The sequence below is a fragment of the Sorex araneus genome, chromosome 2 (genome assembly GCF_027595985.1).
Source record: "Sorex araneus isolate mSorAra2 chromosome 2, mSorAra2.pri, whole genome shotgun sequence".
Classification (NCBI taxonomy): Eukaryota; Metazoa; Chordata; class Mammalia; order Eulipotyphla; family Soricidae; genus Sorex; species Sorex araneus.
In genome coordinates this window covers 218,998,317-219,015,436 of record NC_073303.1, presented here as the reverse complement: position 1 = coordinate 219,015,436, position 17,120 = coordinate 218,998,317, and the positions used below count along the sequence as shown (strand labels likewise).

Genomic DNA, 17,120 nt, shown 5'->3' with positions numbered 1-17,120 from the left:
AACAACCCCCCCCAAAAAAAGTATTGTGTTTTGGGTATTTAACCTTTTTTTTTTTTTTGCTTTTTCGGTCACACCCAGTGATGCTCAGGGGTTACTCCTGGCTCTGCACTCAGGAAACCCCTGGCGGTGTTTGGGGGACCATGTCGGATGCCGGGGATTGAACCTGGGTTGGTCGCATGCAAGGCAAATAGCCTACCTGCTGTGCTATCGCTTGGCCCCTTAACCTCTTTCTTTAGTATTCTGGAGCTCTTTATCAAGCCCCTTACTTCTCTTAGAAACTTCTGTGCCTGCTTATGCTTTTGAAAGACTAAAAAGTGGGGTGGGGGATGGGATTGGGGGTGGGAGGGATACTGGGTTCATTGGTGTTGGAGAATGGACACTGGTGGAGGGATGGGCTCCTGAACACTGTATGAGGGAAAAACAAGCACAAAATGTTTGAATCTGTAACTGTACCCTCACTGTGACTCACTAATTAAAAAATTAAAAAATAAATGAAAAAAAAAGACTAAAAAGTAGGAGTAACCCAACAAAATACAAATACTGCTCTAAGATTCCTAACCAGTCTTTTTGGGGGGCTTAGAGTGGTTGTTAGGCCACACCATAGTGCTCAGGGGTTACTCCTGGCTCTGTGCTCAGGAATTACTCCTGACAGTGTTCAGGGGACCCTATGAGATAGCTGAGATTGAACCCAGGTTGACTACAACGCAAATGCCCTACCTGCTGTACTATCACTCCAGCCCCCTAACAAGATTTTTTCTAAAAGATTTCTACTAGGACATTATTCAGTGATCCCCTTAATGGGAATGGTTCATTTTTCCAGTGGTTATTGTATGGCATAGAAAAAAAAATATATATATATACTGCCATGGAAGTCTCGAACATGTCTCCAAACAGCCAAGCTGCCAAAATGTCCAGGGTGAGGAAGAGTACTAAGCTTACACACTGCTAACCTGGGTTTTGTCCCCAGTATCCCAGATGGTTCCCCAAGCCCCTCCACGAGTGATCCTAGAGCTCAGAGCCAGGAGTAAGTCATGAGCACTGCTGCATGTGACCCCAAACAAAAAAATGTCTGGGTAGAGAGACTTCCAAGTGGAAAACTCGGGCCTTTCAGAATGGAGATAGGCATGGGGCTAGAGCGATAGCACAGCGGGTAGGGTGTTTGCCTTGCACGCAGCCGACCCTGGTTCGATTTCCAGCATCCCATAGGGTCCCATGAGCACCGCCAGGGGTAATTCCTGAGTGAAGAGCCAGGAGTAACCCCTGTGCATCGCCGGGTGTGACCCAAAAAACCAAAAAAAAAAAAAAAAAAACAGAATGGAGATAGGCAGATTCCCTTCCCTTCTGCCTCAGCCCACCAGCCACCAGACCTGACTCCTCCGCATTAACTGGCCCAGTTTTACAACTTATGAAGCATGAGGTCGCAGCCATGGACACCACCTCCAAATTTCACAGTACTGACAGCCCCATCAAAGGACAGCAGATTTGATGGGAGTTATCTAGAAGCCCACCAACCTCAATGAGTAGAAGCAACACAGAAGGCTCAACCAGCTCAGTAAATCCTCAGACAGTGACTTTTGTGACACCATTGTAAGAGTCACAATCAGTCACCACATATGGACTCTTGTGGATCTTTTTTTTTTTTTTGCTTTTTGGGTCACATCCTGCGATGCACAGGGGTCACTCCTGGCTCATGTACTCAGGAATCACTCCTGGCGGTGCTCAGGGAACCATATGGGATGGGACGCTGGGATTAGAACCCAGGTCTGTCGCGTGCAAGGAAAGCGCTCCAGCCCCCTTGTGGATCTATTTTCTGACCATTTTATCTGCATTTTGTTGTAGCAAGAAATATCCCGTCGCTCATCGATTTGTTCAAGCGGGCACCAGTAACGTCTCTCATTGTGAGACTTGTTGTTACTGTTTTTGGCATATCCAATACACCATGGAGAACTTGCCAGGCTCTGCCGTGCAGGCACGATACTCTCGGTAGCTTGCTGGGCTCTCCGAAAGGGGCGGAGGAATCAAACCCAGGTCGGCTGCGTGAAAGGCAAAAGCCCTACCGCTGTGCTATCGCTCCAGCCCAGCAAGAAATATGTAAAGTAAAATTGTTCTGTGCTTGCTAAGGAGGCAGGCTTGGTGGAGGGATGTTCACACTAGTGGGGGGATTGGTGTTGGAAAATGATATGCCTGAAACAACCGTGTTATAAACAACTCTGTAGGTCATGGTGTTAGAGTAAAAGATGAATTAGAAAAAAAATATACTGAGATCAAATTTGGAAAGATTTTGGGAAGACACTGTACCACATAATATATAGATTCTTAATAATCCAGAGTGTTGAGGACTTAGCTGCAGTTCTTAGGGGCAATTCCTGGCTCCATGTTCAAAGGTCACTTGTGGTTCTTAGTGACCAAATGTGGTGCTGGGTACTGAACTGGAGTCAGCCACATGCAAGGCAAGTGCCTTACCTCCTGTTCTATCTCCTTGGCTCATTAGTTTAATATTTTGAAGGGGGATGGGGGGAGCACCTGACAATGCTCAGAGACTAGTCCTGGCTCCGTGCTCAAGGGAACTAGGTACGAGGGATTCAAAACCAGGATTGAAGCCAACACATGACAGACAAGGGCTGCGTCTCCTGTATGATCTCTTTGACCCCATAGATGCTTTTTAACACCTCTATCTGCATTTTTGCATTTGATGTATACAACCCTGTATGGTTGGAAGGATGTATTTTATCTCTAAAGCAGAAATAAGCAATTGATTCAAAGGACTTTTGCAGGGGCTGGAGCGATAGTACAGCGGAAAGGGCGTTTGCCTTGCAAGCGGCTGACCCGGGTTCGATTCCCAGCATCCCATAGGGTCCCCTAAGCACTGCAAGGGGTAATTCCTGAGTGCATGAGCCAGGAGTAACCCCTGTGCATCGCCGGGTGTGACCCAAAAAGCAAAAAAAAAAGGACTTTTGCATATATCCTAACTCACAGTGCTTTGGATGGTTCACTAGCACCGAACTCTAGGTTGATTCCTACTTTGTTCTCTTTCCCCAGTGAGAACCTTAACGCAGGAGTCCCCCTCACCCTCTCTCCTATCGCTGTAAGCATAAACCTGTCTTTTATTACTCTCTTTTACTCCAAACTTATGGAAGTTTAGTGGTGTTACCAATAGGTCCTTGATCATTATAATCAGAAATAAAAATAAACATAGGTAAATTCACAACTTTCACAGTTTTATTAGAGAGGGGGGAACAATTTCCGATGGAATTTTGTAATTAAAATAATGACAAAAAGTAAGGGTCAGGGCAAGAGAGATAGTACAGGAGTTACTTGCCTTGCACATGGCTGACCTGGGTTTGATCCCTGGAACTGCTCATGGACCCCCTGAGTACCACCAGGAGTGATTCCTGAGCATAGAGCCAGAGTAAGCCCGAAGCATCACTGGGTAGCCCCTCAAACAGACAAATAATGATAACAGCTACTTTATTTTATTATTTATGAACCAAATACAATACTGGTTTCATTACTCGGTATCTATTTTGGAATATTAATAGCTTGAAGGCCTCAATTATTCCATTGAGGAGCCCTATCCAAGCCAATAGAGAGAACCTTCATTTAAAACGCATGCTATGGGGCTGGAGCGATAGCACAGCGGGTAGGGCATTTGCCTTGCACACGGCTGACCCGGGTTCGATTCCCAGCATCCCATAGGGTCCCCCAGCACCACCAGGAGTAATTCCTGAGTGCAAAGCCAGGATAACCCCTGAGCATCGCCGGGTGTGACCCCAAAAGTAAAACTGATGCTGTGAACTTAAGTCCAATATTAAGTTCCTTCCTCCCCACCTGGGGTGTTCATTTTCCTTTCTCTTCTCCTTTTCTATAAGCTTTTCTACTTTCTAAGAACAAAATGAAACAAAACTGGTGTTGCCTCGTCAAGATATCTTGAATTTCTAGAGAGGAAATCCTGGTTTCGTATTGCACCTGTGGGCCTGGGATCGGAGGGCTTTCTCTCTGCATGTAGAGAGCGAACAGTTCCTGGAGACGCCGGAGCCTAATCTCTCTTGTGCTCCTCAGGATGGAGTCCACAGAGAAGTGCGAAGCGATCATCACCCACTTTAATGGAAAGTATATTAAGACGCCCCCCGGAATAGCAGGTGAGGCATACGGGATCAGGCTGCAAAGACCATAGGTTGTCACTTCATGTGAAGATTCTGGAAGAGTGTTACATGCGTGGATCACATAAAGGAGATTCAGCTGTCTACTTTCTCTCTTGGCAGCCCCTTCTGATCCCCTGCTTTGCAAATTTGCTGATGGCGGGCCAAAGAAACGACAGAACCAAGGAAAATTCATGCAAAATGGACGAGCGTGGCCACGGAGTGGAGACATGGTAAAAGAGCCCCTGAGAAGACAGCAGTACTGGGGCCGGAGCAATAGCACAGCGGGTAGGACGTTTGCTTTGCTCGCAGCTGGTCTGGGTTTGATCCCCAGCACCCTGTCTGTTCCCCTGAGCCTGCCAGGAGTGATCACTGAGTACAGAGCTGGGAGTGAACCCTGAGCACTCTTAGGTGTGACTCCTCCCCCCCCAAAAAGAAGAAAGAAATGCTAAATATAGCAATATTAATATTAAAGTGGGATGGAAATTGTAGTGATGTGATTTCTATATGCTTAGATGTAGCCAGGAGATGCTGGCCACTTAACATAGTCTTCACTAGGAGTGGGATTTTGCAACTTGCATCAGCCAGGAAAAATCTCTGAAATAGGGGCTGGAGCGATAGCACAGCGGGTATGGCGTTTGCCTTGCACGTGGCCGACCCGGGTTCGATTCCCAGCATCCCATAGGGTCCCCTGAGCACAGCCAGAGGTAAATCCTGAGTGCATGACCCAGGAGTAACCCCTGTGCATCGCCAGGTGTGACCTAAAAAGCAAAAAAAAAAAAAAAAAAAAAAAAAAAAAACTCTGAAATAGTGGGACTAGTCCAGACATTATCTTAATCATTTAAATCAAATAATACATCACCAACCTTGATGCTCTAAGCTTCTGTTCTCACTCAAGGGCTCGTATTATAAACCCTGTTTTTGTTCTTCATAGGGTGGCATGGCCTTTACCTATGACCCCAGCACAGTTCTTCAGAATGGGTAAGGGTGTTTAAATAATCGCGTCACGAGAAGATCACAACAACCTGTATCTGGCTCTGGGATGTTCCCTCGGGATTTTGACTGTGGACGTTGTGTGTGTGTCTGCGGAACCCTTACATTGTGGCTTCCTCTGACTGACTAGGCTCCTTCCTGCAGGTTTTACCCGACTCGTTATAACATCGCTCCCAACAGGATGTTTGCCCAGTCCCCGCTGTCCCCGTATCTCCCGTCTCCTGTGTCTTCCTATCAGGTATGTTGGGGCCCCCGGTAGCTGTGGTGTGTTCCCTCTCATGGTGCCTGAGGTACAGAGATACAAAGCTCAAAAATCACTCATTTCATTGTTGTTTATACTTCAGAGATATTACACACAAATAATTTTATATGAAATAGCATGTGATCTGGGACCAGAATAACAGTACCCGGTTCCAGGGGGGTGGGCCACATGCAAAACGAGTGTCTTACCCATTGAACTATCTCTCTGGCCCTCTGGTTTCTTGCTTTTTCCCAATTTTCTCATGTGCAGATATGAATAAAGCTTTTGGAATTACTGTTTATTTGACCATACTAAATATCATTTTTATTTTTAGTCTCTGTACTATCTTAACCAGTGATTCTCAAAGAATGGTCACTGTACTAGCAATACTGGCATCACCTGGGAAATTTTTTTACTCATCGATTTGTTCGAGCGGGCACCAGTAACGTCTCTCATTGAGAGACTTATTGTAACTGTTTTGGCATATCCAATACGTCATGCATAGCTTGCCAGGCTCTGCCATGCGGGCGCGATACTCTCAGTAGCTTACTGGGCTCTCCAAGAGGGGCGGAGGAATCAAACACGGGTCGGCCCGTGTGAAAGGCGAAAGCCCAACGGCTGTGCTATCGCTCCAGCCCAGGAAATTTTAGAAACACCAAATGCTTAAACTCCACCACACATCAACTACATTAGAATTTGGGGGACGGGGCTGGAGAGATAGCACGTGGATAGGGAGTTAGCCTTGCACACAGCTGACCTGGGTTCAATCCCTGGCACCCCCTATGGTCCCCTGACCCCCACCAGGAGTGATCTCCTAGTGCAGAGCCAGGAGTAACATCTGAGCACCACTGGGTGTGAGCAAAATACAAAAATAAATGAATAAGTCTTGGGGAAGGGTCCCAGAAATCTGAATTTTAAGGCAGTCTCCAAGAGACTGAAGCAGCCAGTGTTGACAGTGTGTGGTCTAATTCTTTTTCAATAGTTGCACTATTTTTTATGCTGATTTCTCAGAATTCTCCAACTGTACCTTAACAAAGAGCATTCATTTGAATTTCAGTATTTTCTGGAATAAATCATGTTCAAATAAGCGTCCTTAATGCCTATATCCTTATATAGCTGTATTTTCAGTTCTGGGGCACAGAAGAATGAAATATGTAGAATGAAAGTAGAATGAGGGGCTGGAGCGATAGCACAGCGGGTAGGGCGTTTGCCTTGCACGCGGCCGACCCAGGGTTCAATTCCCAGCATCCCATATGGTTCCCTGAGCACCGCCAGGGGTAATTCCTGAGTGCATGAGCCAGGAGTAACCCCTGTGCATCGCCGGGTGTGACCCAAAAAGCTAGAAAAAAAAAGAAAATAGAATGAAAGATGCATTTGCTGGGGCGGGAGCAGTAGTGCAATGGGTAGCGCGTTGTCTTTGCCATGGCCAGCCTGGGTTTGACCCCCAAGCCCCTGACGTGATCCTCCAAGCAATCCCTGAGCTCAGAGCCTTGAGTGAGCCCTGAGCACCCTTAGGTGTGGTCCCTTGGGGCCGGAGCGATAGCACAGCGGGTAGGGCGTTTGCCTTGCACACGGCCGACGGCGACTTGGGTTCAATCCCCGACATCCCATATGGTCCCCCAAGCACCGCCAGGAGTAATTCCTGAGTGCAGAGCCAGGAGTAACCTCTGAGCATCCTGAGTGTGACCCAAAAAGAAAAAAAAAAAAAGGATTAACCGTTAGGTGTGTGGTCCCAAAACAAAACAAAAACTCAAAACAAAGCGTGGACTTGCAGTTGCAGAGATATTGCCAGATTCTTTTCCATACAGGCTGTCATTTCACATTCCCACTGAGGAATGAGAGCGCCCATTTTCCTCCAGCATGCGGTGACATTGAAATTTTGTTTCCCTTCCTTCATGGGCGCATTGTCACTTTAATTTGCACATACCTGACTCCAGCTGAGTTTTTTATTTGTTTTTGATTTGGGGGCCCTGCCCTGGGCTCTCAGGTTCTACTTTGGGCTCTTTTACACGATGATTTTTTCCTTTTTTGGGTCACACCCAGTGATGCTCAGGGGTTACTCCTGCACTCAGGAACTACTCCTGGCAGTGCTCGGAGGACCATATGGGATGCTGGGAATCGAACCTGGGTCGGCCACGTGCAAGGCAAATGCCCTACCTGCTGTACTATCGCTCCAGCCCCACTTCTGGCTTTAAAAATAAATAAATAAAACTGGGGGTATTTCCCTCCCTCCGACCCTCCTAATCTTAAATTTTGTTTTAATTAATCCCCTGCAGGTTATCTTTGTTCCAGATTTTTGTTTGTTTGTTTGGAGCCATACACAGGGGTTCCCGATGCTGCCTCCACAGTTGTGCTCCAGGGCGCCCAGCCTGCTCTCAGCTCCCTGAGCTCTCTCAGTCCTTTGTTATCTACTCCTACTCCCTTTTTTGGTTTCTGGTTAAGGAGGTGCTTAGGGCTTGCTCCTGGCTCTGTGCTCAGGGGGTCCATATGTGGTTGGTGCTGGGGATTCCAACTGGAGGCAGCCATATGCAAGGCGAGTGCCTTACTCCCGTCCGAGCTCATCAGTCCCACTTTCTCGCTATTTATTTAATTTTTCTCCATTGACTCTGTGGTTCACAGTCTTCGTGCATCAGAATCACTTGGAGATCTTACTAACTCCCACTTACCGGACACTGCACTAAGGATTTCTGATTCAGCAAGTCAAGGGTGGAAGGCAAGAATTTGTGTTTATTTTATTTTTTTCTTTTTGTGTCACACCGGCGATGCTCAGGGGTTACTACTCCTGGCTCTGCTCTCAGGAATTACTCCTGGCGGTGCTCAGGGGACCCTATGGGATGCTGGGAATCAAACCTGGGTCAGCCACGTGCAAGGCAAATGCCCTACCCGCTGTGTTATCGCTCCAGCCCCAGGATTTGTGTTTCTTGAAGTGAGGGAGAGAGCTCAAAGGGCTGGAAGGCAGAGGCCCCACGTTTGATTCCTGGCCTTACACAATGTCACACTCAAGATATGATTATTTATTTTTATGTTTTCAGTGCTTGTTTTATATCTATCTCTAAGATTAGTACTGCTTATGTATGTCTCATTAAATTTTCTTGTTCTTTTACTATATTTCTAATGTTTTATAATTTTTATAACAAGTTCTAAATGCTCACTGATAGATTAAGGAAGTTATTGATTTAAGTTCAGCTGCCTTGTAATCAGTTAACTTATTAACTTTTTATCTTTTGGCTTTTTGGGTCACACCCAGCGATGCTCAGGGGTTACTTCTAGCTCCACACTCAGGAATTCTCCTGATGCTGCTCGGGGGGCCATGTAGGATACCAGGAATAGAACCTGGGTCAGCCATGTACAAGGCAAATGCCCTACCCTCTGTACTATATTGCTCTGACCTTACTAACTACTCAGGACTGATTTCTCTTTGTGTGTGGGGGGGAGGCACATTGGCAGTGCTCAGGACTTGCTCTGTCTCTGTGCTCAGAGATTACCCCTGACTGGGCTTGGTTCAGGGGGACCCTGTGTGGTGATGGGGATTGAATGTCCTGTTGCTCTATCCCCCATGACTAATTTCCTTCCTTCCTTCCTTCCTTCCTTCCTTCCTTCCTTCCTTCCTTCCTTCCTTCCTTCCTTCCTTCCTTCCTTCCTTCCTTCCTTCCTTCCTTCCTTCCTTCCTTCCTTCCTTCCCTCCTTCCCTCCCTCCTTCCTTCCTTCCTTCCTTCCTTCCTTCCTTCCTTCCTTCCTTCCTTCCTTCCTTCCTTCCCTCCCTCCCTCCCTCCCTCCCTCCCTCCCTCCTTCCTTCCTTCCTTCCCTCCTTCCCTCCCTCCTTCCTTCCTTCCTTCCTTCCTTCCTTCCTTCCTTCCTTCCTTCCTTCCTTCCTTCCTTCCTTCCTTCCTTCCCTCCCTCCCTCCCTCCCTCCCTCCCTCCCTCCCTCCTTCCCTCCCTCCCTCCCTCCCTCCCTCCCTCCCTCCCTCCCTCCCTCCCTCCCTCCCTCCCTCCTTCCTTCCTTCCCTCCCTCCCTCCCTCCCTCCTTCCTTCCTTCCTTCCTTCCTTCCTTCCTTCCTTCCTTCCTTCCTTCCTTCCTTCCTTCCTTCCTTCCTTCCTTCCTTCCTTCCTTCCTATCTTTGGCCACACCTGGCAGTGCTGAAGGGTTACTCCTGGCTCTGCACTCAGGAATTACTCCTGACATTGCTCAAGGGATCATATGAGATGCTGGGAATTGAACCCAGGTTGGCTGTGTGCCAGGCAAGCACCCTACCTGCTGTACTATTGTTCCAGCCCCTTATTTCTTTAGTCTCTTAAGTTTTCTGGGCATACAATCAATGACAAATAATAGTTTTCCTTTTCAGTTCTATGCCAATTGTGTTATCTCATTTTATCTATTTGACGGCTATATAAGATATAGGATCGGTTACTCTAACTGCAATGGTTTCCGTGTTCCTGTTTAGGTTCATGTTAGTGGCTAGGTCTTGGAAAACAATTTAATGTATGTAAGTAGTTTCTTTCTAGTCCCTGTTTTACTTTATGATCAGCTGATTGATTGAATCCCCACCCCCCTCCCATTTTGCTGTCATTGTGTGCTGTGCTGGGGTCACACACACACTTGGTTGTGGTGCTCGACAAGGCCCCACATTTTGCAGTGCTTGCACATGTGCTCTGTGGGTTGTGTACCTGGCATGCTATTTGCATTTCTTCAAGTTCTGTTGCTTACACACAGTTACAGCGGACGGGGGGGCCACCCACACTTGTGGCACCGGAGATCCTCAGTAGCACAGCTGCCAGGATTACATTCAGCACATGTGGGGGGCACCAGAGATCAACTTTTGACCTAACACCTGTAGGTCAGATGATTTTGCCACTGAGACGTTAGTCCCGACCTTATGATTAAAAAAAAAACAAGGGGCCCGAGCGATAGCACAGCGGGTAGGGCGTTTGCCTTGCACTCGGCCGACCCGGGTTCGATCCCTGGCATCCCATATGGTCCCCCAAGCACTGCCAGGAGCAATTCCTGAGTGCAAAGCCAGGAGTAACCCCTGAGCATCGCTGGGTGTGATCCAAAAAGCAAAATAAATAAATAAATAAAAGTTTACTAGTAAAAAACTAAAAAAAAAAACAAGAAAAGAAAAATGAGAGAAATGATACGGGGATTAAGACACTTACCTGACACATAACTAACTTCAGTTCACTCCCCAGCATGCCTTCGATTCCCCAACCACCACCAGGCATGACTTCTAAGCGCAGAGCCAGGAGGAGCTACTGTGTAGCTCAGGGTGTGACCCAAAAACTTAAAAAAAAAAAAAAAGAGTGGGAGGTGGGAGTGGTAGTACTTTGGGTAGGACGCTTGCCCTGCATGTGGCCAACCTGGGTTCGATTCCCCAGCATCCCGTATGGTCCCCTGGGGTGGAGGGGGGGGGTAAAGTTCGCTAATTTTATCAAACATCTATATCTTTTCAGCAAGTAGTGTTATTATACTATGGTTTTTCTCCTTCAACTTTGACTTACTGCTTAATAGAGTTTATTTTATTCTTTTGAATTTGGGGGGGCCACACCTGGAAGTGCAGTGCTCAGGGTTTACTCCTGGTTCTGCAGGCAGGGGTGGCTCCTGGTGGTGTGCAGGGGAACCACATGAGGTTCTGGGGATTGAGCTTCGGTGGGCTGTCATGCGAGGCATGCACCTTACCCACTGTGCTGGAGTTCCTAAATACTTTCTGATTTTTTTTTTTTTTTGCTTTTTGGGTCACACCCAGCGATGCACAGGGGTCACTCCTGGCTCTGCACTCAGGAATCACCCCTGGCGGTGCTCAGGGGACCCTATGGGATGCTGGGAATCGAACCTGAGTCGGCTGCGTGCAAGGCAAACACCCTCCCCGCTGTGCTATTGCTCCAGCCCCAATACTTTCTGATCTTAAGTCATCCTTACAGGAGTGGGGGATGGGCCACACCTGGCTGTGCTCTGGGCCTATACCTGTCTGTGCTCAGGAATCACTCCTGGCAGTGCTCAGGGGACCATATGGGGTGCCAGGGACCAAACTTGATCAGCTGCGTGTAAGGCAAGTGCCTTCCCCCCCATACTGTCTTTCAGCCTCTTGTGGTATGTTTTACTTGCTTAGAGACTAGGAGATGGCATAGAAGTTCAGGCACATGCATTGCATGCAGCAGACCCCAGTTTGGTCCCTAGCACCACAAGGTCCCTTAGCATTGCCGGGTGTGGCCCTGGGAGCCCCTAGAGATAATCCCCAGCACTGCATGACCAGATCAGCACCGCATCTTTGACCTTCACACTGATCACCAGCTGGCTGTGGTCTCTGGCCACCTGAGCACCATGTGGGAGTCCCTCCCCCACCAAATATACTTGTATTTTACAGTACATTTCTAGTTTCCTGTCACTGTCACTGTCATCCCGTTGCTCATCCATTTGCTCAAGCGGCACCAGTAACGTCTCCATTGTGAGACCTGTTTGTTACTGTTTTTGGCATGTTGAATATGCCTTGGGTAGCTTGCCAGGCTCTGCCGTGTGGGCGAGATACTCTTGGTAGCTTGCTGGGCTCTCTGAGAGGGGCGGAGGAATTGAACCCGGGTCTGCCGCATGCAAGGCAAATGCCCTACCGCTATGCTATCGCTCCAGCCCTTCTAGTTTTCTACTGATTTTTATTTTATTTTTGGTTTTTAGGCCACACCCGACGGTGCTCAGGGTTTACTCCTGGCTCTGTGCTCAGGATCACTCCTGACAGTGCTCAAGGGACTGTGTGCAGAGCTGGGGATGAAATTGGAGTCAGCTGCATGCAAGGCAAATGCTTTAACCCCTGTGCATACTATCTCTCTGGCCCTTATTTTTTTTAATTTTAAGATTGAGTAGGAAAAATACAAGCACAAACCAGCAAAAAGAGAAAAAAGCCATGATGAGCCTGAGAGATAGAGTCTACACTTTGGGTGTGTGAGGCTCTGGTTTTACCCTCTAGTACCAAACAAAATACATCGATTTTACATAGAATTCACATACCGTAAAATTCACTCTCTCAAATTGTACAAGTCAGGAGTTGTTAGTATATTGAAAAAAAAAAGTTATGTAGGGACCAGAGTGATAGCACAGTGGGTAGCGTGCTTGCACCTGGCCGACCCTGATTTAGTCCCTGGCACCCATATGGTCCCCCAAACCCAGCCAGGAGTGATCCCTAAACACAGAGCCAGGAGTAAGCCTTGAGCACCACTAGATGTGGCCTCCAAACAAGCAAAAAATCATGCAATGATCGCCATCATATAATTCCAGAACATTTCTATCCCGAGATCTGGCAGTGCTCAGGAGGCCATAGGTGGCTGGATCAAACCCAGGTCAACCGTGTACAAGGCCAGCAACTTAACACTGTACTATCTCTCCAGACCCATATTTCATATTTTAATGGGTAAATCATAGTTTTTTTTTTTTCATTTTGGGTCACACCCAGCAATGCACAGGGGTCACTCCTGGCTCATGCACTCAGGAATCACTCCTGGCGGTGCTCAGGGGACCATATGGGATGCTGGGATTTGAACCCCGGTCGGCCGTGTGCAAGGCAAATGCCCTCCCTGCTGTGCTAAGGATGAATCATGTTAACACATTTTTGTTTTGTGTTGTTTTGAGGTCACACCTGTCTGTGCTCAGTGCTCTGGGTTTGATCCTGAAAGTGCTCAGGGGACCATGTGGTAACTGGGATTGAACCTGGGCCGTCCACAGGCAAAGGATGCACTCCAGTGCACTGAGCCAGCTCTCTAATCCCTACACGTGTATTTTTAATTCACTTACCGGTTGCTAGCTGTTTGAGATATTATAATCAATGTTGCTGTGAACAATGTGTATAATTTCTGTGTGGGCATATAGTCTTATATCTCTTGATGTGTTCCCAGAGGTAGAACTGCTGGGTTACATAGTAACTCTGTGTTTATCTTTTCTTTTTCAATACCAATCACTCCCAGAGCCACATATATACCAGGCATGCATTCTTTTTAGACTGGCTGATTTGTTGAGATATTATACCCGATAATACTCTTTAAGCAGCTTATTCTTAGTATTTCTGTTGTCTGAGAGGACCACTCCAATTTGAGGGGCAGTTGCTGAACAGGAGTGTATCAGAGTATATAATTGGAAAAATCATATTTCTAAACTATTAATCTTGCTATTCATTTTTGCTTGTGTTAGGAAGTATCTCTACAACCTAACCAACCACACACCTAACCCACCTTGGATGCAGCCTTCAGTGAGTGCTGAGAAGTGGGCCCAAACCAGAGCCAGATGTATTGTTTAAAAAAAAAAGAAAAAAAAGGGCCGGAGCGATAGCACAGCGGGTAGGGCGTTTGCCTTGCACGCGGCCGACCCGGGTTCGATCCCCGGCATCCCATATGGTCCCCTGAGCACTGCCAGGGGTAATTCCTGAGTGCAAAGCCAGGAGTAACCCCTGAGCATCGCTGGGTGTGACCCATAAAGCAAATAAAAAATGATTTGATACAGGTGTGAATTTTGGTTCAGTTCCTGTGCAGCCCAGTGTTAGGAACATAAGTTTTGTGTGTGGGCGCTTCTTGGACAAAGCTGCCTCCGGACCCGGGTGCAGAACACTAATTTCTGTCTCGTAGCTGCTCTCCCGTCATTCCCCAGGACTGTCTGTCTCAGCTCCCTTCCTGCTCTCAGGAATCACTGCTTCATGGCACGGAGGCTAATCCTGTCCTTTGTCGCCGCCTCTAGGGTTCAGTCCTGACCCCAGGGATGGATCACCCCATTTCACTCCAGCCTGCCTCCATGATGACACCTCTCACCCAGCAGCTGGGCCACCTGTCCCTCAGCGGCGCTGCCATGGTAAGGCAGGACACAGCTGACCACAGCCTCCCTCCCCCGGGGCAGGGATTCCCTATGCAGTGCTCTCAGTCTCACCACCTGCAAACGAAGGTGGGATTCAGTATGTCACTGAGGGCAGACTTGAAATCAGTCACTTTCACTGTCATCCCGTTGCTCATCGATTTGTTCGAGCGGGCACCAGTAACGTCTCTCATTAAGATACTTATTGTTACTGTTTTTGGCTGGAGCAACAGCACAGTGGTTGGGCGTTCGCCTTTCACGCGGCCGACCCATGTTCGATTTCTCCGCCCCTCTCGGAGAGCCCGGCAAGCTACCGAGAGTATCGAGCCCACACGGCAGAGCCTGGCAAGCTACCCGTGAGTATTGGATATGCCAAAACAGACTTGAAATAAAAAGCTACAAATCCACGAGTCAGGAATATCCCCGTTCTGCCCGTTAGCTCTCTCCTCTGTACTGAATCCTCCTCATGAAACTCACTGAATAATATCCCAAGTAATTCATGATGTGCCGGTACTTCTGCCCACATACTAGTTTATCTAGGAGATTGTGCACGTTTTATAAAATTTCTTATCAGAATGGCAACAAGGGTGCACAAGCAATAGTGCAGTGGGTAGGGCTCTTGCCTTGCATGCGGCTGACCCAGGTTTGATCCCTGGTATCACATATGATCCCCATGATTATCCCTGAAGGTAGAGCCAGGAGTGAACCCTGAGCACAGCGGGATGTGGCCCAAAAAACAAGCTAGCAAAAAAAGGGTAACAAAGAATGGTTGAAACTTGATTTCTTGTCAGTCTGCCCCATTCTGATTTGCTTAAAAGCAAATGGAAAAGTAGCATCAGCAGAGAGAGGAAAAGGAAGCCAGGTGGGTAGGAGCTTCTCAAAGTTAGTTAAGAACTACCTAAAGTGCCTCTACTTACTGTTTATTGCGGGGCTTGGGCACAGCTGGCTGTGCTCAGGGATCACTCCTGGCAGTTTTCACGGAATACATGATGGTGGGATTGAACCTGGGTAGACTCCATGCAAGGCAAGTAAGTGCTTCAGTATACTGCACTATCTCTCCATTCCCCTAAAGTGTGTATTTTTTTTTAACATGGTTAAATTAGAATCTCTGGGAATAGACCACAGGAGTGGGCACTTTTTTTTTTTTTTTTTTTTACTTTTTGGGTCACACCTGGCAATGCACAGGGGTTACTCCTGGCTCTGCACTCAGGAATTACTCCTGGCGGTGCTCTGGGGACCATATGGGATGCTGGGAATTGAACCCGGGTTGGCCGCATGCAAGGCAAATGCCTTCCCCGCTGTGCTATCGCTCCAGTCCCACGTGGGCACTTTTTTAAAGCTCCCAGGTGCCTTAAATGTAGCCCCCAAATCATTTAGCCTCTTGATGTTTTCCATTCTAGTACATGCCAACAGCTGCTGCGGTGCATGGAGCTTACCTCTCCCAGTACGCCCCCGTGCTGCCTTCTGGTGTTTCGGCTGAGGTAAGAGCTTTATTGCCTCTTTGGAGTGAGAATAGAAGAGCCCAGTTTCGGGGCTGGAGAGACAGCACAGCGGGTAGGGCGTTTGCCTTGCACGTGGCCGACCCGGGTTCAAATCCCAGCATCCCATAGGATCCCCTGAGCACTGCCAGGAGGAATTCCTGAGTACATGAGCCAGGAGTAACTCCTGTGCAATGCCGGGTGTGACCTGTCTCACATTTGGCTCACTGGTCGCTGGTGCCAGAGTGCTGGCGGCTACCAACAGCCGTCTCTGGAAGCAGGAGAGGGCAGTGGAGGTGTTGGCAAGCAGGACTGTGGAAGTGTCCACGTGTCCAGCGGGCGGTGTGAGGGAGGGGGAGGCACTCTGCTCTCGGGGCGAGGGCTGTTGGTGGCTGCTTTGGTGGAAGGTGTGGAAACACAAGCCCCGGGTGACTGTCTTCCCTTGGCCATGCTACAGGAGCGCAGTGGCCAGCAACAGGTGACGCTGGATGCCCCATCAGACCTTAGCCTCTGTGCTTTCCAGTTCAACAAGTAACGGCCGGGAGGACCCCACGTTGAGGCACAGAGTTCTGTCTGCACCCTGCTTCTGACTTGCGCCCCTTTTGGACACCCCTCCTGCCTCTGTTGAACGTAAAGGAGTAACTGCTGGTGTGGATGCTCCGATTCCAGGGGGCTGACCCAGAACCAAACCTCCTGCGGACCCCGCTGGGGCCGGACACTGCTCACAGGCCTGGGCCGGGGAAGGAAACGTCTGCTCTGGCCCACTCCTCGGCCCTCGGCACTCCCACTCTGCCCCCGCCGAGCCCGGGGCCGGCACACTATGCTGTGCTCAAGATCAGAAACACTTCTGCTCCAAGCAAGTTTCAGATTTTGTTTTTAACCCTAATACTCTTTCTCACACCAAACATGGTGCTTGACCTTCTCATCTTTACGTATATGAATTTTGGACATGTTCGAGTGATTTGGGAAGACTTTAAAAGTACTATTTCTTCTCTTCGAAGATAAGCAGAAGGATGTGGGGTGCTAGAACGTCGACTGGGCCTGCTGGGGGCCCTTCGTAGTGATGGATTTTTGTGTGTTCAGACTTATAAAAAAAAAAAGTTTTGTTGTATAAAGTTCTCATCTCACATGCCCCCTCTATTCTCACATTTTATGCCTTCTTTCATCCATGCAGTGGCACCTACCTACTGTTCTCTTAACCTTTTCACAAGTTTTTATTCTGTGCTTTGTGTGTTGTGGGTGGGGGACCTCCTAAGTGGGGCTCAGGTGCTTCTTGCAACTATTGGTCAACTAGGCCAGTGGGTCAGTGCTAGGACCCGTGGGTGCAGCCTGCCAAGGACCACCAGGGCCGCACTCAGCGGTACCTAGGGGCCTCCAGGCTACACTTGGCAAAGCTAAGGCGTTTCCAGGGTTATACCCAGCGGTGCTTGGTAGGTCCTGTGGTGCTGGGA

The 17,120-nt window shown here is 48.4% G+C and overlaps 1 protein-coding gene across 6 annotated transcripts in view; it reads left to right on the top strand.

Annotated features, from left to right (window-relative positions):
• The window catches only part of RBMS2 (RNA binding motif single stranded interacting protein 2), a 60,460-nt gene extending 43,668 nt beyond the window's left edge, over nt 1–16,792 (top strand). For all 6 annotated transcript variants that reach the window (XM_055129497.1, XM_055129496.1, XM_055129498.1 and 3 more), the window contains 7 exons: nt 4,060–4,139; nt 4,263–4,372; nt 5,074–5,120; nt 5,277–5,370; nt 14,081–14,191; nt 15,592–15,672; nt 16,127–16,792. In XM_055129497.1, coding sequence (XP_054985472.1) covers nt 4,060–4,139; nt 4,263–4,372; nt 5,074–5,120; nt 5,277–5,370; nt 14,081–14,191; nt 15,592–15,672; nt 16,127–16,204 — 601 coding nt within the window. In that variant the 3' untranslated portion in view covers nt 16,205–16,792. The remainder of the gene's footprint in view (nt 1–4,059; nt 4,140–4,262; nt 4,373–5,073; nt 5,121–5,276; nt 5,371–14,080; nt 14,192–15,591; nt 15,673–16,126) is intronic.
• Nucleotides 16,793–17,120: the final 328 nt, after the last annotated feature.